The following is a 22544-nucleotide window of genomic DNA, read 5'->3' as shown; positions in this document are numbered from 1 at the left end:
GATCCCACTACTGCATGCTGACAGAAACAGGTTTTTAACCTATTCAGAGCAAAGTTTAAAAAATAAATATGAAAATAAAAATCCTGGATAGCCAAAGGGGATAACATCTCTCTCCTTCTACCACAAGGGGTCATTTTCATAGTTTTACACACACACCCCGCAAAAAAAAAAAAACACAAACTCATGCTTTAGTCTCAGGGGTTGGAAAGAAACGTACTAACCTGCCATAGGTCCTGGGTTGTGTTTCAGATTCTTCCCAATTCAGCATGTAAATACAGGAGAAGCCAATAAACAATCATTATAGAACCAGAGAATCACTATGGTTGGAAAGCATCTCTAGGATTATCATGTCCAACCTGTTTTCAAACTTTATCACAATCCATGAGAGATTTCTTAATTCACAAGTGAAAAGACGTAGGCGCTGGTGTGGAACAAGAGAAATACTTGGCATTTTTGATACCTCACCACCACAAAAACGTCGCCTGAGTGCTATTGCCCTCTACTGGCACTGGTCTGAGGAGCTTCACAAGTCCCATAGTGGGCCACCTTTCAGAGGTATCTTTCAAAGGCAAGGATCTGAGCACTCATTCACAGTTGTCTTGATCCACATAGTGCTCGTGGCTTGGTTTATTTTGACAACAGAGAATCTTTTATGGACAGGGGTTTGTTTTAATACAGCTCTAAAAGCATTAGAGGTCTTTGATAATGATTCCTTTTCCAGTGACTATTCTAAGTATCCATATTCATTACCATATAGGACCTGCCCTTTGAGGGTGGTTGCATTAAACATCAGTGCAGTATCATATGACACACTCTGAAGTAACAGAAATCTCCTTTTTTCTTCTTTATTTTCCTAGTGTCACCTGATTCACTGCCTGGGACTCAGCCATCACTTGATAGTCCTGAATTATTTGATCTGTACCTTTGACAAGCTGAAGTCTGTCTCCTCTGAAGACATTAAGATCACGGACACGGTGTTTGACGGGGTGGAAGTCAGAGTGTTTGAACCTCCTGCGAAGCCTGATGAAAGGCTCAAGCGCAGCGTCGTTTACATCCACGGAGGGGGCTGGGCCCTGGCAAGTGCAAGTATGTGTCTCCTAGGAATTAAATAAGATTCTGGTCTGGTTTTCTCCTGGCAGGAGAAACCAAAAGCTGTTTTTCCTGCCAGGGATGACAGTTTACATACATGCATTCAGTAGTAACTGTGTCCACTTTGGGAGACCAGCTCCAAGGAGGGAGGGGGAAAATACCTTGAACACATAGCAAAAATGCATATCTTATCTGCACATGAGCCGTGAAAGGACCAAAAGGTTAATTTTGTTACATCCTCAGAGGACAAAATAGCTTATTGTTGAGATTCCTGGGATGCCTGGATGGGCTGTTTGGGCCAGTTCCCCGTTCTCTGTGGCTATGTGCAAGAGCCGATCCTCAGCAGTCAGGATCCAGTGACTATGTGTAAAAGTTCCGCCCCATTTTCACACGGTAATTAATAAAAGAGTGAGCTGAACAACACTGCATGTAACAGCATCACTAATGTTTGGCTCTGAAGTACCACGTACTTGGGGATACCTGTTGCTGAACACAGACAACAAGCAGTGTGATGAAGGAAATGGGTAGAGGTGGGTTCCTGTCCCTTGGTCTGGCCCCCTTTTCCTTCCCAGTTGCTACCATGACATCAGGAAGTCCATACAGCCCTGATACATTCTGTGGCTTCATCTGTAGAAAATGAACGCTAATGGGGTTTTCCAAAATATTCCAAAACAAAGACTGTATTAATTGCATTTGAACTGTGCATGTCTAAGTCACTTAGACCAGGTTCCTAAATAACTTCAAAATCTTTCCTTTGAAAATCCCAGTTTCTTTGTCCTGCAGTCCTATAGCAGTTAAAAATTTTCCTTCTCTTTTTACAGAGAAATTGTGCTTTCAGATGGAGTTTCTTAGGCCCACCTAAGGGATGATTGTTATCATCTTGCCCACCTCATTTGTTCTGTAGCAGTTTGCATATGACTCCTGTTGTGTAAAAAGTTAATATTACATTACCACCCTTTGTTTGGACGACTGTAACTCAGCTATGTCGATGCTATCCTCGAATCCAAGATGTAGAAGTTAATGGCACAAACGTTACAGCTAAATATTAAATTCTAAGACTAGATACTTTAGAAAACACTTAGTGTCTTAATATATTTTACAGTACCGGGAACTAACAATTAAGTAACTGGAAAGAAATAAAATTTAAGAACATCAGTCCAATGATAAATCAGATGGCTATGATTAATCCTCCCCTAAATAAGTAGTTCAGTTGACATTAATAGGGCAACTGATTTGAATTAAAGCAATGCATGCTATAGTAAAATGAGTAACAAGCAGTGACTCATACAGTAATAACTGTCTCTGGAAGCTAATGCCTCAAGTCACTGGGTACCTTAAATTTTGACCAAGAGAATTGGGATAGGTGGATGAAATGACATGCCCCAAGTCACCCAGAAACAGATGAGAAAAGAAGCATTAGACTGCAAGACTTCTCAAGGTGTGAATTATATTTCTTCTGCTACAATGTGTATCTGGCGCTTCCACCTACTGCAGGCTGATCTCATTTATTTTGCTTATATTTGTATCATGTCTTTATATTTTCTGAGAATACAGCTTTGGGAATATTGACACAAATGGACTTATATGTCCCTAACACCATGTCCTTTCATTCCAGGAACAAGCCTTTATAACAATCTCTGCAGAACCATGGCTGAATCTCTCAATGCTGTAGTTGTCTCAGTTGAGTGAGTAATCTAAAACTGATCAAGTACTTCTAAGGTACTAGAAATATATAACGCAGTTCTTTCAACTTTTCCCTTGTTACTGGCTTGCACGTAAGCTTTAACTTGGACAATAATTCTCTATACCAGTCTGGTATTTTTATCCTTTCAAAATGACAGCAAATTAGAATGGTATCAAAAACTCATTCAGGGTTCTAATTATTTTAGAGTTCATTTTAGAAAGCACAAATGTGGGAAAAGAAAGTAGCACTGAATTCAGCTGGAGGAATACTAAGATGCAAATGTTAGTGTATTTGCAATTGTATCTACATGTAAGGAGTGCAGCTTAGAGCCTGAGATCATCCAAGTGCCAAGTTATGATACTGTAAATACTTGTGAACTTTAAAAAGAAACAAAAAATCCAAGCACATTTGGACATGATATATACCTGAAGGAAGGCTGAACCACATCCTTGTTGCTTCCTCATGTAGCAAGAGGGACTTTTTGCACCCTGAGTGGCCACTCCCACTGCTGCAAGGTGTATTTTTAATTTATCTGTATTTAAAAGAATTTTGATATAGATGATATTAAAATATATATTAAATCCCCTTCAAATCTCTCTATAAGCCACAGTTTCATATTGAGCAAGGGTCTGCAACATAAAAAAATCAAATAATTTTCCCCCTGCTCATTAACCAGAATACTCTGTGGAGCCTGGCAGTTTCCTGCTGCTTTCTCAATCTCCCACTGTTCCAGTCACCTCATTTAAGCCCTGTGCTCCACTCAAGAGCAGAGAATTGCCAGGGTGCCAGACAGCAGAGAAGCAGGGCTGCTTTTTAACTTATTGCACAATTCTGAGGTAAACAAACCTCTCAACTAGCTAACTACGTTACCTAGATGACTCCAACTTGATTGGTACCTTTCCCACCCTTATTGTCAACTTCAATATTTTCTTTTGCAAACTCAATCACTTCATGTAACTGCTCAAGTTTCCCACCTCCAGTAGATTACATAGCAAGATCTAATCTAACTGCAACTTAATTATGTGGAGTTGATGTTACTTATTCAGTACTTACAGTGTACTTCAAAGGGTCAATATTTTTCTTTTTTTTTACTTCTTTGTTGTTTATTAGTAGAAACAATTAATAATAAAAAAGTGGCTGTTGGTTATTCCAGGTGAGCAGCGATCACAGTGTTGAAAAGTTCCTTATTACTCCTTTCCTGATTTATGGTGGTATAATTCTGCCTGTTTCTCTGAGCTACTGTTTACCTCTTCTCCTTAGCCATTATACCTTTCAGTCAAGGCGTTTGTACTCAATTAATGACAACTAATTAGATTTCTAATTGGCTTAATTGCACCACTCATTTTCATGATACATGCACAGTCTGTTATCCAGTTTTGCAAGGAGTTCCCAAAGGACTCTCTCATATTCCTTTGTAGTTGATGCAATATATAGATTGCTTTTTGAAAGCAGGTCAGATTTGGAGTTTGAAACACTTTCTGTGTAACTTATGTTTAAAATTTATTCTGCATATGAAGCTTTCTTTATCTTAGATTCTGAAGAAAATGTTTTGAATCAGAAAACTGGATTTTGCTTTGCTTGTTTTGCTCAGCAAAAATCTCATCACTGGGAATATGTAAAATCTGTTGATTAAACAGCTACAAACAGAAGACGTGCTTTGTACCATAAGGCCAGGGAAGAACTTGTTGATAACAAATTATTCTGTAAATATGAACAGTTTTCTCCAGCACTGTTATTTAGAAATGTGAGAAAATCTCACGCCTGGGACTCGGCTCCTGGCGGTTCCTGGGCAGACTGCTCTCTGTGCCTCAGTCTCTCTGCTTGTGCAATGGGTGTATTCCTGCTCCACTCCCCAGCAGAGGAATTACTGAATCTGCTGCATTGGACCAAATTGGCATTCACTTCTTGGCTATTAGTTTCTTGGCAGAGAGGTATAGAGAGGTCCATTCTCTCCTGACCATAGGTAAAAATTTAGGAAACAGAACTGCTTAGGTATTTGGCTCAGTGTACTCTGTTGGGTGTATATGACTTATTCCCCCTCGTACTAGTTTAGTTAAGGATCAAAGCCAATGGGATTGTAACAATTCCCTTGCCAAGGATGTTTGAAATATTCACTTCTATAACGTATCACGAAATCCTCTGTTGGGAAATCTTAGGCAAGTACTGCACAATTTTATACTATCTTGGTATTATTCTTATATAGTAGGTTCATATTAATCTTTCCAAATTAGAGCATTAATTACAAGAGTAAATCTTACACACCTCATATTTTTCCCATAATATTTATCCTTATGAAATTCTTTGCCACAAAGGAATACCTGATATCAGGTATTAATCCTGCAAGAGAGGTACGGTGATGGTAATAATTGTCTTCTCTCTTCTCTTTGCAGGTACAGGCTGGTACCAGAGGTATGCTTCCCAGAGCAATTCTACGATGCTCTTCGTGCTACAAAGCACTTTTTGCAGCCTGATGTCTTAGCTGAGTATTCAGCTGACCCAAATCGAATTGCAATTTCTGGCGATAGCGCAGGAGGAAATTTGGCAGCTGCTGTGTGTCAACAGGTAACATCCAGCATCTGTTACATGTTACACTGCAACAGTCCCTAATTCATTATGCATATAGGCTGACAGATTCTTTCTGCTGTGTCATCACAAGGTGTTGTGCCAAGCCCAAAGACAGAGTGGTAGAAAGCCAGCATCTAGTTGCTTTACAGAAGAAAAATGAGTCCATCGTGGTATGAGTAACAGCTTCCAGTGTCTTACCACACTCATGAGTTGTTACAGGCCAGATTTTAACAGCAAGTAGCTAAGTGCTTACCCCTTTATTTTTCTAGAGTAGGTAACTAAGTACACATGTAATTTATCCTATTTTTAGATGCTTATCTCTGAATATATGTTTCTATTTCTTTCAAATGCAAATGAAGGACAAAAAATACAACAAGTGAAGCTTGATTCTGCTGTTAAATTGTGTTCCTGTAGCATTTCACAAGTTTAAGGAAACGTATGTATCTGCAGTTTAAATGTAATCTGAATTTAATCTAGTAAAGATTTTAAAGGCAGCCTGAGGCAAGTAATAATATTTTTCATGGTTGAGTGAAATATTAGTATTAGCTTTTTCACATTGCCATAACCATTGGTGATAAGAAAGCAGATACCATATCCAGACAACCAATTATCATGACAACCTTGCAATATTGAATTAGGGTGAAAAAATTAATAAGAGACAATTACACTAAAACTTTTAGCATTCAGAACTGATCAACATGATAGTATCATTTTTTGGAAAAAGCATTCCTAATTCATTTTCCCGATTCATCATTCTTTTCAAATAAGATGAGGTATGCTAGAGAACTGTGTATCTTGTGTAGAAGATGAAGCAAAACAAGTGTTTGCTGATTCCTCCAGTAAAGGAATTGGTGGGCACCAAATGTATAACCGATAGACTCAACTGAAAAGCAGATGGCAGGGTCAAGTCAAACAGAGAGAGATGCTTCTGCACATGGTGAGCCTTTGCTAGAGAAAACTGTGGATGTCAACAATTAGCATATGCTGGAAAAAAAACCCAATTAGATAAATTTATAGAAGAAAAATCCATGAAAAGCTATTAAGAATAGCTCCTTTAATTCAGAAGTCCTTCAGTTGCCAACTGTTAATCTGGACACTGTCTTAGAGTCGTGCCACTTTACACTTTTTTTCCTTCTTACACCCTTCAATAAATTTCTGCATCCAATTTCTGTTGGGAGACAGGATACTGGGTCTGCCTGAACAGCCATCCTTAACAAGAAGAGAAGTTAACATCAGGCTGCTGTCAAGTGCACGGTTGCCTGTATAAAGTTCTAGGCTGACGTTGTAATGTTTGTTTTCATTATAATCTGAATTCTATGATTTTTTTTTCCCACAGCTTAGCAAAGAAGAGAATTTGACTGTCAGACCGAAACTGCAGGCCTTAATTTATCCAGTCCTTCAGGCATTCGATTTCAATACACCTTCTTACCAGCAGAACATGAATATGCCTATTCTTCGTCGTTCTGTCATGATCAACTATTGGATATATTATTTAAATGGTAATTATGACTTGGCTCACTCCCTGCTGATTAACAACCACACCGCTCTTGATGTTGGCCGAGCTCTCTCATTCAGAGGCCGCCTGAACTGGACCTCTCTACTACCCTCGTCGTTCAAAAAGAACTACAAGCCTGTAATACAAACCACAGGCAAGGCTGAAATCATCCAGGAGATACCAGCGCTGCTTGACGTCCGAGCAGTCCCGCTGCTTGCAGAAAAGGCCACCCTGCAGCTGCAGCCAAAGACTTACATCCTGACCTGTGAGAACGACGTCCTGCGGGACGACGGGGCGATGTACGCCCGGCGCCTGGAGCACGCCGGCGTGGACGTCACGCTCGACCACTTCCACGACTGCTTTCATGGCTGCATGATATTCACCATTTGGCCCACCGATTTCGCTGCGGGCCTCCAGACCAGGAACAGCTACATAAAATGGCTGGATGAAAACCTCTGAAGAGAGAGTCCCTCTGGAAGACACAGGGTGTGCACCTCTGGTGTCTGTCCTCGCTGAAGCCAACGATGCAAAAGCGCACTTTTCCAAATTCAGACTTCTCCTGTTCAGCTGCACCTGCTGGGGTTACAGACCACTAACCACAGCATTCACTAGCTCGATTGCAGTTGCCCAGAAAAGTGTTTTGAGAAACGCTTTTTCCAACTTTGATTATTTTTGCCTTTCTTTCAGCTGGCTATTGCCAAATGTAAATGTTGAGCAGGGAGAGCAGCATTCCTGTAGCATTCTTAATGGCTGCAACTTCCAAGTCTTGACTCTTAATTAGGTAGGAAGGCCACAATTTTCAGATGATGTGAAGTAAAGCCAAACACCTGCATCCACACCTAAATATGTAAAAATGGGAAATAGTTTTCAGTGGTGGTGAGTGCTTGATGTCAAACCAAGTGTGAGCACTCTCACCTTTGACAGCAGAGCCATGCATTTGAATGTCAAACATGGATTTAGGTGTTGGCTTTTAGGCACATAGACAAATGGCTTGTTTAAATTTTTATTAAAAAAAAAAAAAAGTTCTTCTAGGCAATTAAGGTGATGGTAGACAAGTCTCATCCAAAAATGTAATTCAGCTTTGGAATCTGGCCTTTACTGCCTTTTAGTTATTTATATCTGATGAAAGCACAGGACTAAATATATTTTCAATAAAACATATTATAGCATACATACAAATGTAGGACAAAAGATTAAGTGTAGCAGTAAAATTCAGGTTGCTTATGTGGGTGAACTTTAAAGCTGACTATTTATTTGGCTAAAGAATGTGACTTCATCTGTGTTTAAAGCCTCAGCTGTATGACCTCCTTACAGAAAATACTGAGCTTGCTAAAAATAATCTGCTGTGTGGTTTGCACTAATGGGTGTAATTAATAGTAGAAGGTTTTGTTCACCGACTTTTCTTTTGTGCTTGTAGTTTTTATTATATTTCATGCTTCCTGGAAGGAGGGAAGCAAGCAAACAGAAGTGGGCTCTAATCTAAAAGGAAGATTTAAATCTTAGCTTTGCAGCTAAACTTTGTTTACCTTATAAACTGACCCAAAATGCTAGGCAAGATACCTTGCTGTTGTGCAGCAAATCCCTGCAGTTTGAGCCAGTCTGTATAATTCAGACAAGCAGGACAGGAAAGTAAAACCACCTGTGGAAACATATATTGTCCAGGATGCTTACAGCTTGCAGAAATGAAGGTTGTGTCACAAACCCAGTGTTTCTACGCACAGCGGAGAGAATGGCTGACCCATGAGTAAACCAGGGGCTTAAATTCATCCTCAGCTTTACCACAGACTTCCTGTGGGACCCCAGGAGAAAAACTTAATCTCCTTAATCCTCACTTTCTTTTTCTGCAGTAATTACCTACCTCACAAAGGAGCTGTGAAGCTGAACTCCCAGGTGCTGGTGAAACACGTGGACCTGATGGTGGCTGGCATGACAGAACAGCTCCCACAGCATTTGACTTCCCATCCTTCCCTAATCACTGGGCTGCCTGTCCTGTGCTGGGTGGTGCTGCTTGGCTATGGGTGCTCCTGGGCAGTTAGCTCATAGAGTCCTGGCTCCTGTGACCATACCATAACATGAGCTTGGCTGGTGGGAGATCATGACAGAGGTAATTTCATTAGAGGGTTTCTGATGGCAGGATTCTGAAAATTTCTTCTAGGGGAAAAAAAAAAGAAAGTACTAGTAGATCCAACTGCCTTCTCTTGTTTAAAATTTCTACACACCAGTCCACTTTCACTGTATTTAAATGAAGTAACAGAATGGCTTTGCTGAATCATTACTTACTAGAAGCATCAGGTTGTTAATGTGGTTGTACAAGTTAAGAAAAGCTATTAATGAGATGAGGCCTCGATGTAAGCTCAGTCATGCAGGCTGCAACTCTCTTCTGGGCATAGGTTCATACAGAGGTCACAAGCCAAAGCTTTTTCATCAGTGGTTCAGATTCTTCTTCCATTTAGAAGAATTTCATTACAAAGACATAGTGGAATCAGAGCAGCCAAGTGACAATGTGAATAAGTTTGGGTCCAGATCTCTAATTAATGCTGTAGAATAATTAAAACTTTTTTTCTGGATTTAAACCTTCTTCCCTCCTTTTCTCCTTAAACACAACTTCAGTAGATACAATTTATACTTAGACAGCAACCAATGATCTTGAAGAAGAGTGTGCTCCAGCATTCTTTCCACTGTATGGAGACAGCTCCATTTACTTGACTTCAGACCGTGACTCAAAGAATATAACACTCAGTTGTAAGCACAGGCTTATTCCTGGCTTTCCCACATAAAGAGTAAACCCATGTCAGAAAAGATCTATTTTATATCCACTTGCCATCATTAAAATATAGTAGTAGCTGTAGTACTGGAAAGAAAGTGGTTAATATTCCTATAAATTCTGTCATAAATAAATTTGCCTGAGAGCTGTTTGCAAAGATTTGATCGGCATTTGTTTCTAGCTAAGTTATAAAAATCTGCTGTGAAGCTGTAATATAATTGCTGCTGGTTTTTAACTGAAATGAAGCAGAGAGCTGGAATGTATATTCACGGCTGTGAATTTCCTTCATGCACTGAAGCACATTAAAGTCTTGGCACAAGAAGTGGTAGCAAGTTTATAACTGGATTACATGTGTTTACTCAGTCATCACCAGCTTGACGTGACGTTCAAGATCACAGCACAACTTTGATGTGATGTTACAGTATTAACTAGTTCTCTAATTAACTACTTTCATAAGAACTACTTTCTCTCTCTCTCTCTCTCGACTACTTCTATCATGCAGCTATATGATTTAAATACACGATAGCTGTAAAGATACGTGGTGGATCCTGGAACATCTACAATGAGGTCTGAGCTCCAGCTGTAAAAAGACCCTTTAGCATGTAGCTGCACAAGATGCTTGATTAAACTCAGCATAAACCTTGAAGTAAGTGTTAGTCCAAACTCAACTTTCCTCCTACTTTGCTTTGTTCTCCTTTGCACGCAGTCCCTGTGCCCAAAGTTGAGTGGTTACGGCTGTTTCCAGCTGAGCTGCTGCAAGCTCAAAGAAATTGAGCACTAACTCTGGCGAGAGCTCAGCCAGGGCCGGCAGGCATGGTTACAGAAAGCAGGTGCCTGATTGCAGGAGATTAAGATCAATGCCTGTTACAACACCTCAGCTTGTTCTTGTGTGCAGTCTGTGTCTCCTGAGGTGTTTCCTCGGGTGTGCCCAGGACCTTCGTTCCTTAGTTATCTCACAGAGCAGTTTAGAGCATTTTGCATATTGTAGGATCAGGGCGAGTATTTGTAACTGTATTTCACCTGTGCATCTTCTAACAGAAGACAGTCAATAAATTTGTCTACTTATCTTTCCATTAAATCAACAAGTATGGCTAACTACTTTTTGAAGATTGACTTTTTTTTTTCTGCTCCTACAGTTAGACTTTTGCTATCCATTGCAAGAAGATTTTGTTCCTGATGGCCGTCAAAAGCATTCAGATGTAATCTTTAAAAGCAAAAAAAAAAGCTCAGATAACAATTTCTAGTCCTTTGTATCCTACTTTCATAGATGTGGGAATATTAGCAAGTCCCCAGTATTTGGCCCAATATTTGCAGGAATAAATGGAGGTTTTGTCTCCCTAGCTTAGGACCTCTTGAAGGATGTGTGTTCAGCATTCCTGAAAACCAAGACCCCTTTAAAGATATTTCATGGGACATAAAAATCACAAATAAGTTGAATTTCCCAACCTTCATTTAAATAATGCCCAAATTGAATCCCTCGCCAAAACAGAAAGATCATTGTGGGTTTTAAGATCTATGAACTTAGAAGAAATGCTTTATCTTTAAAATATTCTTTTGTAGTGTTTTGGCCTCTTTATTCTTTTAATTTCCTACAAAACTTTTTCAAATAAAAGCATTAGAAGTAGGTTAACTTGTGTCAAACCTTTTAAGCTGCTATGGTCTGTAACAGGGATGTTAAACAAAATAAGCTGCTTTCATGTTCTCTTATGATGTTCAAAACCCCAAAGTATGACATATTTGATATGAAAGCATTCAGTATCTTATGCATGACCATTTTTTTGTTTCTTTCCCAGTGCAGGGGAAAGATCTTGTAAGATCTGATTAGCCAGTGTGATTGAGATGTGCTATCAAAATTAATAGCAAATAAAAAAAAGTGAAATATATCTGTGATTTTTTTTTTTCCCCATGACCACTGATTTTCTTTTCTGATGTACATTTCCACTTTGAGTTTTCACTCAGCAGAGGTCAGTGGAACAGAATGGGAGACCTCAGAGTTCCTAAAGAAACTGAACCAAAGCCAAGGGGGTTATTTTCAAGGCAGGAAACCTTGCCTGTGTGTCTGTGGGCTGTGAGGGTGACCTGCTTTTACTTCATTTCTGCCAGATGATTAATGGTGACCACATCTGCTGGTGTTGGATGGTAGATGATACCTGCACTAGTGCTGCAGCAGACAGGCAGCAGAGTTGGTGTTCTCCATTCTGATCTATAAAGACATTTTTATATGTGTATAGATTATGTATTTGTTTGAAATTTAAGCCAGTGAAAGCACTAATTCTGGTTTCATTCCTCTTTGACCTCCTTTCCCATTCCTTCTTCCTGAACAGTTACCCCTTTTCATCCCCTGTGCTCTCATTTATTAGTGGTCCTAGCAGCATTATTTCTGAAGGATCCTAATGTGGGTGTTTGCCATTATGTCCAGCAGGGTCCTGTGACTTTCACAGAATATAAAGCTTTCCTCCTGCTGGAAAAGGTGCTGGGGACAAAAGCTTCAGACTTACAAGCCTGTTTTTAAGTCAGCAGGAGTCATAGTCCTGCTTGCATTAAACTGAACGCATTAAAAACAGGCTGAGCCTCAGAGAACATTTTTTTCCAGTCATGTTTTCTTAGATGTAGTAAAAAGCCTGACTGTGCAAGGCTTGGCAAGGCAAGGCCACAGCCGGGTTCCCACTGCAGCGCCCCGTTTCCCACCTCCTACCCTCTGGAGCAGGACTGGAGCAGCAGCGGGTGCATGGTGGGGCTGTGACCCTGGTGTCCCTCCAGCCCACACAGCCTCATGCCTCTGCATCCAGCAATCCCACCCTTCAGCATCCCTCTTGGCCTCACACTTAGAAAACTCTTTGGAGCAGGGCCACGTTTGGTTTTGCTCATCCCCAGGGCGAGGTACACATTTTCTCCTTGCTCTTCATTCAATTTTTTTTTTTTTTCAGGCACTTTATCCAGTGGCTTTTCTTTCTTTTATAAATATTGTTTAAATAGTTGTCAGCACATCATTAATACAAGACTATGTTTTACCCCTAATGTAAATGTAATAATTTTTCCCGATGATTTTCTACAGCATTTTAAAGTGTTTATCAACTGTTCAACAGGAAGATAGGCAAAATAAAACTAAAAAAACCCAAACAAACAAACAAACAAACAAACAAAAACCCAAAAAAACCCTGCAATGGCTCCTTTAAAGAAACTATATTTTAAATAACCCTTTCTGACTTTAAATAAGCAACAAAACACTAAGTATTTCCATCATAGTTCTTTTCTGGAGCAGAATCTCTACAAATCACAGAAATCCTATCATAAGACAGTGTAGGAATATAGACTAGGCAGTTTGTTAAAGGAGAGAATATATTTTATATTAAGAGATGTAAAGAAGCAATTATGATCAGTATTATAGAAAACTGCCTCTCCCACAAACACAGCACATCAGTGCCATCGAGCTGTGGGATTCCGAGTACGGAGGAGGAATAAAGAGAATTTTTGCTGTTAACCCAGCAATTGCATTACAACCGAATTTCAGTCTGGGGTTTTGATTTAAAATATCATCACTCGCACTATAGCCAGCAGAGGGAGCACTGAAAACGGACTTGTTTGAAAATGTCCAGCAGGTTTCCAAAAACAGAAGGCAGAACGAAGTGTTATTGCAGGAACCAAAACAATTTGCGGCAGCCCAGCCCCTGACTTGTGAAGTCACGCGTGGACAAGACATAAACGCAACGCTGATGGGAAAGTACTCAAATTTCTTGCAAAAAAAAGCCCCAAACACTTCAGCAGCATTCCTCAGCATGAATCACATTCAGTCCTTGGCACACCATAAAGATTTTTTTCGGGTGATTTAGCTGCTTTTGGTGCAGGTTTTTCCGAGCAGCCGAGCTGTGTGGTCACCCAAGAGGTGTTGTAGGTGCCTGTGCATGTTTGTGTCCTGCAGAAGCAAAAGGGTGAGGGAGTGCATAAAGGGAATCCTGCCCCATTGCGCCCAGGGCACAGCTCCGTGGTGGTGGAGAGCTGTATTTGCAAGGCTGCCTCCCTCCATTTCCTCCATATCCAACGTCAGCTTTGTCAGCAAGGGATGCAAGGAGGCACAGCAGCACCTCCAGTGGTCTGTGGAGAGCTGCGAGCGCCCCTGGAAATGGAGGCATTTCAAACACCCTGGAGAACGGGGCTATTTCTGCCCTTGGGCCATGGCGTTTCTGCTCCTTAGTGGTCCACAAGGCAAATAAAAGTAAATTGTTATTGGGCGTGTACACCCCACTCCTGATGCTGGGAGGAGGAGAGGGCCTTTCTGAAAGCCCTGGCCAAGTAACGCTTGCTTCCCCAGGGCCCCAGCTCAGGGGCACCCCTGCACTGCGGCCCTGGGGAGCAAGCGTTACTTGGCATAGTCAGCAGCTCAGCTTTGGGTTATTTCAGCCATGAGTTACCTTTGATGTTCCTCACCTTCCAGCCACAACCCCCACTCTGCAGTAAGTGCCCTCATCTGGTCTGCTCCAGCACTCTCCTCCCTGCCGTGGGTTATGAAGATTGCAAAGAAAGACACAGCAAAGCAGCAGTGCATGCTGAGCCTGTATCTACTTAGGATGGGGTTTTTCCCTCCCCTCCAAAATCAGAAATACCATCTTACCTTCCTGCCACAGCTGGAGAGGCCAAATATGAGGGGTCAGGCGAAGCACCCAGTGCTCCGTGAGCTTCGGTGTTTCCTTCTGCATTCCTGTTTTCCATCACCATTTCCTCTGCAAAAGGGGAACGGAGCTTATCCAACTTTCAAAATATCCTGTCATTACATTTCAAATCCTGCTTTTTATCATCTGTGTGGATGGTCAAGGGAGGGAAGACACTAGTTGTTATTTTACAGTCACTGCAGTGCTTGGAGGCACAATCTAAGCCTGGTTTTGAGGACAAAAAGCCAGCTGCTTAGTTCAGGTCCTGCATGATCTGCTCAGATTCTGGGTGATTAATCAGAGACCACAGAGTGGCTTTGGAATGTTAAACCTCAGAGCAGCTAGCATACAGACAGGGTGTCTATAACCTCTCTCTCTCTTTGGACACTCACTCTCTTTGGACTCAGACATAGACTTTGTTGGGAGTTGTCCAGCTCCACAGTAGAACTATGAAAACCCAAACCAGGGCTACCAATGTGAAAATGGCCTATGGAATTGCATGGCCCACCATAAGGGATATGGTGAAGCTGGTGAAACAGCAGCTTTTAGCCTCAGCCGATGCATATTTCAAGCACACTCTAAAGAACTACTTGTTATAAATAATATTTGTGTATATATACACACTCACATATATGCATATCTATGTTGCAACAGGACAAACCTAGAACCACCTCATTAAGGATTATAGACTGAGCCTAGGTTTATAAAGGTCCTTTCAGTCAGACTGAAACAGTGCTATTGGCATGAAGTTGGGCTATGGCCATCTGTTCTTATGAGTTTCATCATCTTGGTTTCTTGGGCTGGTGAACTTCTCACCTGACTGATTTTCCAAGGGAGTGGCTGAGTTTAAGCAAGCTCTAAAAAGGTTTGCTAGCAGATGCATGTGTTTGTTTACATCAGCCACCCATCCCATCTCTTTGGACCTCTGCTTCAAAATGTAAAGCCCAATTTTAATTTCCTTTTCAATGTTACTTTGAAATGCAACTTTATGCTGAGCAGTTTATTCTTACAGCAACAACTCTTCTGTGCCTGCCCAGAAGAGTGTCTCCTGAGCTGTGAAAAGTCGTTTACTGTTTGCATATTAACCCAGCACAACCAACACAGCTGGGTGCTCTCCTTTAAAACTTCCTCAACAGACTTGTTTACTAACCCATAATCAGTTAAGGGCAGCAGGGTTAACTCAGCACCAATTTGGTTTTGGTGGCAGGAGTCACCAAACTTTACTTGCAGGCATCCAAGCAACTCAGCATGACCCAATCTCAGTTTCCAGAGCTGGAGCTGGGAGCAGAACCAACTACCTTTCAACATCCAAATCAATCAAGGCACATAAATCATTAAAAGCTAATATGTGCCACGATCCATAATGAAATTTTGCAGTCACTTATTTTCCAGATGAAAAACAAGTTAAAGCAGAAGGTGCTTTTCCTGTTAATACCTCATCCTTTCCCCAAGTAACGTCTGAGGAGCCAGGGGATCTTTGCTGTGTGGGAAGTTGAGCATTTGAGGGGAAAGTTGAAAAGGCAACAAAAGCAGCAAGGATTGGAGATCAGCTGGGCTAAACGTTCATGCCCCCACTAGCCCTGGCAGCAGCAGCTCTCCCATGGCCAGAGCCAACCCTTGGCAGGGCAGGGGCAGGGATGAGCCCCAGGTAGGGCTGTGGGGAATTCCACCACTTGTGTCACTCCTCTGTTTTCTCCTGAGCAGCCTGGGCTCACGCCAGGCTTCTTCATAAACAGGGAAGCAAAACAATGAGGGCGTTTACTCACTCAGGCTTGCAGGAAGAGATTGTGAGTTTAATCAAAACAGCGGCTTTGCAGCCTGGGGAGCCCCAATTCTGCTCTTCGATGGAGCTGGAGCAGCAAAAAGCCAGGATTCCAAACTAGCCCAGCACTCAGCTCATGAGTTTCACATAAACCACATGATTTCTCTCACCTGCCTGTTCAAGGCATCTCCCAGTCTGCCAGTTCAGCAGTGTCAGCAGTGTTTATGCAGGTAAGGATTTTAGTATGTAAACACACTCTCATGAGCTGGCACTTGCACTGACTGAGCAAGTTTGCTGTTTTCTTCCTCAGCAATGTTCCTGCAACACGCAAGCTACTGCAGCAGTAGCATGGAGAAGTAGCATGGGAGCATGGAGAATCCTCTGAGAATGTTATACTGCTCATAGCAGCAGAGGAGACTTAGCTACTTAGAATCATAGAATAGTTTGGGTTAGAAGGCACCTTAAGTTCATCTAGTTTCACCCCCCCCGCCATGGGTATGGACACCTTCCACTAGACCAGGTTGCTCAAAGCCCCATACAACCTGGCCCTGAACACTTTCAGGGATGTGACATCCATAGCTTCTCAGGGCAACCTGTTCCAGTGCTTGACTACCCTCATAGTGAAGAACTTCTTCCTTACATGTAATTTAAGGAAACCCCCTTTCAGTTTGAAGCTGTTACCCCTTGTCTTATTACTACAGACCCTTGTAGAAAGTCCCTCACCACCTTTCTTGTAGGACTCCTTTAAGTACTGTAAAGCTGCAGTAAGATCTCCCAGGAGCCTTCTCTTCTCCAGGCTGAACAACTCCAACTCTCTCAGCCTGGCCTCATGGGGGAGGTGCTCCAGCCCCCCAGTCATCTCCAAAATGCTCCATGACTTCATAAGGAAGAAATAAGATGACATTGTATGACCTACAGTCTGCTGCAGCCAACAGAGATACCAGTGTTGCCCTAAGGAGCTCTGGGCCCATGGCTGATGGAGAGGAAGCCCCGAGACCCCAGCTGTGGGTTGCCACTGCCCCAGCCACAGGGTTCTGTGACCACTGTGTCTCTTGAGCTTTGTCACAGTGAGGTTTGAATAGGGACACAACTAACTCAGCTTATAAAACTTTTGCCTGCCTATTTATAGTTGCTTCATCTAACGTGCAGGTGAAGGAGCCTCTAACACCAGAGCAAGGAGAGCAGTAGCTGAAACAAACAGGACATAAATGGGATTTTACTGTACTCTTTCAAGTAGGTAAAATGCAACACAGGTAGGGAGGGTCAAAACCTTCAGACTTGGTGCTGTCCACAAGATCAATAAATCAATCAGCCAAGGAAAGAAGACCATGGGACTGCTGTCCCTTATCTGCTCCAACCCACCACTTGGCTTGTTTCCCATTTCCTGAACTGTTTGAAAAGCAACAAGCCAATGTGGTTTCAGTAGAGTGCTTCAAATATTAAATGAGCCTGCTACTCGTAAGTAATAAGGAAGGAGGTTGGCCACAACACCCTGCCTGTTCTGGCTCAGCCTCAGCTGCCCTGCCCTTCTAGAGCTGCTGGGAATGGGAGGTCAGCATCACTCTTACAAAGCCACCAAAAAGAAACTTGGGCAAGGTTAGGAACTAGAGCAAATCAGGATAGTTTTGCTAGAGGTATCCAGATTTCACCACCCAAAGCTAACTCACTTACAATTAAGGAAAAGAGAACTTTTACATGCTTTGGTATCTCAGATATCTGAAGTTTTGTTTGCCCCAAGCGTTGGATGTTTAATTTATGTTTCTCTCTGATCCATCTTGAGCAATAACCATTAAGTGCAATGAGTCCAGCTGGCCAAAGTTGCCTGGTTTTATCACTCTTTTACAGCCCTTATCAGGACTAACAAGAAGGGATAAAATGTTGCAATCAACCCACAGTCAGAGAAACCACCACTCCTGACACTACCATTCTTAAAAACACTGTTCTTCCACATTATGCCTGTACTTTCAGCTTTTTATGATTGCTGGGAGTTAATGCCTCAGGTTTTTAACAGGTTTGCATGCAGCACAGCCTGTGGGGCTGGAAATGCAGGCCATGGCTAATGAAAAATCCCCATTTTCCAGCCTGGTCTGGTTTAACTCTGCAGAGGTTCCAGCCTATCTATCTGTCTTCTCATCACCAAACTGGAGATGCAGATATGTCACCAGAGAGCTTGACTTCTCCAGATCCATCTTTCTTTCTTATCCTTTTATTTCTCCTGCATGTACCTGTTTGTGCTTTAGATATTTGTTTTCTCATGGGTAGAGAGAAGGCTTAAACTGAAGGTGACCAGTATTTCTGAGGTCTTTGCAATGAAGAGGCAGCAAGTCTCTTTTGCAGTGGGGGTTTCTACCAGAGGTTAAGAGCTGTATTTTTAAAGTGTTCTGTGAGCAGTTCATACAACCCTAATACATAGAAGGCCATACATCTCAGTGGTTTTAAAGGCACTAGCATCAGGCAATCTTGGATCCTCAGGCTCAGTGATAAGGCAAGTAATCTCAGTTTGCATGGTTAACACCGTTTGAGGCTTTTTTATCTTCTGTTTGTTTGTTTTCCCCAAAAACATTTTCACAAGGAAATGACCAGAGGAATTTGAGTGCTGTGCTCAACAGTGGTGCATTTTCCATCTTTCCAACTTACTCTAACTACATTCTGTGTAAGATTTTTGCTTTTCTTTGAACCGTTATTTTAATGTGGGAATGAAGAGAGAGGGACATTTGCACTCCTCTTACCTAAGTTGCTCCTCAGATGATATCACCAGCGTGGCTCACAACCCCACGCTCCCTGCTGAGGTGTGTAGGTAGGAAAGGTCTCCCCAGTTCACCATCACCCAAGCTTCCCCTCTGTGCTTTTCATCACATTGAAAGACAATTCTGTTGACACAGAATAATTTCCATGGTGCACCAAGCCAAACACTTCTTTATCTAACAGCATTGTCACATAACCTTGTCTAGGTAACTGCAAACATTCTGAAGCATGAATAACGCTTGCTCAATTCAAGTCCAAGTTCAGACCATATTCACCAAGAAAAGCCAGGTGAGGTTTTCCACTATGGTGACATCTTCCTTTTCTTTCTGTATGCAATTAGACATGCAACTTGCTCATTCCAATTAGTGTAGCCTTTTGAGAAAAATAGAATCCATATGTGAAATTTAATAGCACAGGTAGATCTGCAGGGATTAACAATATGAAGGAGAACATTGTCAAGCATATAATGATATTTTGTGGTATGTTTGCTACAGCTAATGCTTTTAATTGCATTTTCCAGTTTAATTCTAGTAGCCAAAGGCTCAATGCACAAGGCAAATAAAAGACAGGATAATTGGCATGCCCAAGTGCCTCTTTTCAACATAAATCAGGCAGACAGCAAATATGAATTGAGCAAGGAGATCATTGTGTTGCAGTTTAAGTCAGTCAAGATTTTGCCAAAATTAATTTTACACTGCAGGATGGAAAAACAGGCCTGGGAAATGCACTGAAAATGTCAGGAGGGACTGGAGCCACAGTATCCCCCTTCCACATTAACATTTGACACGTGAGAAAGCTTGTAAGTGGGCTGATCAGGGAGGAATAGGATCAGTTAGAGACACCTTGCTGGGTGCACTTCTCTGTTCCCTACATTTGTCTGAAGATGCATTACTAAAAGATTCTTCTATGGCTACAGGTGCAACTAGTAAAAGGCTTTTGAAACAGAAAGACTTCCCCCCCGCTCCCCCAAATCACAGAGTGGTGGGGATTGGAAAGGATCTGAAGGGCATTTAGACCAATCGCCTGCTAAAGCAGGTTCACCTAGGGCAGGTTGCCCAGGATTGCATCTGGACGGGTTTTGAAAGTCTCAAGAGGAGACTCCACAACCATTCTGCACAGCCTGGTCCAGGGCTCCATCATCCTCACAGGAAAGAAGTTTTGCCTTCCTGTTGTCTAGTTTGTGCCCATTGCCCCTTGTCCTATCACTGGGCACCACTGGAAAGAGTCTGGCTTCATCCTCTCGACACCCACCATTTAGACATTTATGAGCATCGATAAGATCCCCTCTCAGTCTCCCACAAACCTGACAGCAGCAAGACAGTGTTATCTGTGCCCAGATAGCTTTGTAAGACACCAGACCTGCAAGAACAGGCAGAGGTGACTGATCACACTATTTCAGTTGGCACTACACAGCAGGTTGTATGTACACACGGACCTGCAGTACAATGATTTTGACTGCAAGCCCTCTAGGGCTAAGATTATCTTGATGGGCTTAGACAAATAAAACAAATACACAAATACGTTACCAGAGCTCTGGTTTTAACTCCATCAGACTTGCAAGGTGAAATAAATAAAAAGATAGGCACTTTTCCTTGCATTTTATGCCCAGGTGGGTTTTCTCCTGTTTCATCTATAAGTCCAACCAGAGTAAGTAATTTCAAAACTGCTAACATTCATTAAGCATAGTAATTTGCTCATTGAGTCCTATGCGCTTTTGGTTTTGGAAGATAGAATAAATAGGTATTCCTATGTATCAACACTGCCAAGCTCGCACCGTTTCTTTGGAGACAGCCTGATTCTCTAGGGCTTTGCCTGGCAGCAGCTGAAACACAGCTGGAGAAATTCCCTGCTAGTGTTAATCTGAAATATTTCTATTAACTCTGAGGCAGTTTCAGCCCTTTACACCAGTCGGCAGTTGACTCTACTGCATATGCATTATGTTCTGTGTTCCAAAAATTTGGCAGTTCTTCAGGGTTTTTTTAAGCATTTTTAGTAACTATATAAAAAACATGTCTGTATTTGGCTTCTCCACAGATTATTTGGCTGTCTAACCTAACAAAACACTACAGCTATGCTGTCTATCACATCCAGTTTTGGAAAGCCACACTGCGTTGAGTACAGTATTTCCAGGCTTTAAGCCATAAAACAAGCCTGTTCCTGCATGGCTTTTGCTATGAGAACTGGAATGAGGGCAGGACCACGTCCAATGCGTTGTCCCAAAGACTCACACATATTTCAAAACCCAAAAGTCATCAGCTTGAAAAGCAAAACATTCGGGGAAACTCCAGTCAGGAAGCAAACTGCCAAACAAATTTTTCTCTGTATACGTGGAGTTGTTTTTAATTCCTGTTTTGCTCTCTGGCCTGGCCCAGGGCAAGGACAGATGATTGCTAGCTGAAGGTAAACTGGGAGCACACAGCTGAGTGGCAGGACAGTCCCCTTTCAGCATCAACAAGCTATTAGTTTGAGGTTGCTTGTGGACACTGCAGTGCTGGTTCCGATAGATCCCTCATTGTGCTGCTGAAGACCACCTCCTGAAGGGTGTGACGTTTCTCCCTGTCTTGATGGTAATCCCATTAGCTGGGTGAGTCTCCAAGCACAAATCATGTCTCTACACCAGTTATGTGATTTCTGCAGGGGTTGCCTGTGCAGCTGGGTCTTGGTACCATCACCTGCTGGTGTCTCAAGTGCAGAGGTCTTTAGACATCTTCACACACTTGTACATTTAGTTTCCAATCTTCAGTTCAGATCTATGCTACTGTGAGCGCTTCTTTACATTTAAAAAGGTGCTGTTGTAAGGGATGAAAGCCAGATGTTGCGTGTTTATCCAGTGTCAGCGATTTTATAACACTTAGTTTGCAAGTCATGACTAGATTATTTCAGCCTGAGCACCAAGCTGTGTTCCCTCTGTTGGGCGCACTCACCACCCTCAACTGTATCACAGGAATGTTAACTTACCACGACGAGGAAGAAATGCTTCATAAATACCTATTTTGCCTTTTGAAAAGTGGATTTCACAAGCAGATAACATATACCTTAAAAATGCTCCTTGAGGCACCGAAGTTTGGTCTCTGGAAGTGTTGAGCTTTGTGCTGATGAGCAAGCGAGGCATGATGCTGGCCTGTGTCAGGATAAAGCACAGATCCTTCTGCAGCTATACAGATTTGGCAGCACTGCTAATTAGGTGAATTAATAGTGTCCTAAGCTGAACACAACCTAGGCCTTTTTACTTGACCTAATGCTTCCTGCACCTGACATTTCTGTTCAGAAGATACATAGCTTGTCCCTGATTACACAACACTTACACCCTGCTCACTTTCTCTTACCTTTACAAGCCTTTTGCACCCTGCTGGTGAGACTCCACCAAAGAGCAGAAATCAGGTGGGAAACTTTGGAAGCCAGGTTGGACATCCTACCTTCTACCTACATGAGTCTGAGAAAATGAATGAGGTGAATACAATAGATTCGGCAAGAACTGCAAAGTCTACAGGTCAGTGTGTAAACACACATTAAACATACAAGAAATCTCTGCTCCAGGTTGTCAAGTAACCTGATGGGGATTTTGGAGAGCTACATTCTCAGCAGAGTGAGCTGCATTTGCTTGAAAAGTATATTCTCTGTATTAAGAACTTTTAATATCAGGTGTCTTATATGCAAGACAGAAAACTGGTTCAAACACAGTTGTATTCCATCTGGGGTTGAATGTCATCCAGAGTATTTAAAGCACAATAAACTAAATTTTGCCAAATCCATCAGTTAGCATACACGGGTAGGAATTACACAGCCTGTGCGCA

General features: G+C 42.0%; 1 protein-coding gene across 1 annotated transcript; it reads left to right on the top strand.

Annotated features, from left to right (window-relative positions):
• Positions 1-857: 857 nt before the first annotated feature.
• On the top strand, positions 858-7292 carry NCEH1 (neutral cholesterol ester hydrolase 1; the record flags this gene model as incomplete). Its single annotated transcript, XM_008947457.1, has 4 exons — positions 858-1086; positions 2705-2774; positions 5164-5335; positions 6675-7292. Coding segments are annotated over 4 exons (1089 nt in total), but the record flags the coding sequence as incomplete, so codon positions are not given.
• Between the last annotated feature and the right edge of the window lie 15252 nt (positions 7293-22544).

The sequence above is a fragment of the Merops nubicus genome, unplaced genomic scaffold, assembly GCF_000691845.1.
Source record: "Merops nubicus isolate BGI_N331 unplaced genomic scaffold, ASM69184v1 scaffold33200, whole genome shotgun sequence".
In the NCBI taxonomy this organism is placed as follows: domain Eukaryota; kingdom Metazoa; phylum Chordata; class Aves; order Coraciiformes; family Meropidae; genus Merops; species Merops nubicus.
This window is presented reverse-complemented; position numbering and strand designations above follow the sequence as displayed.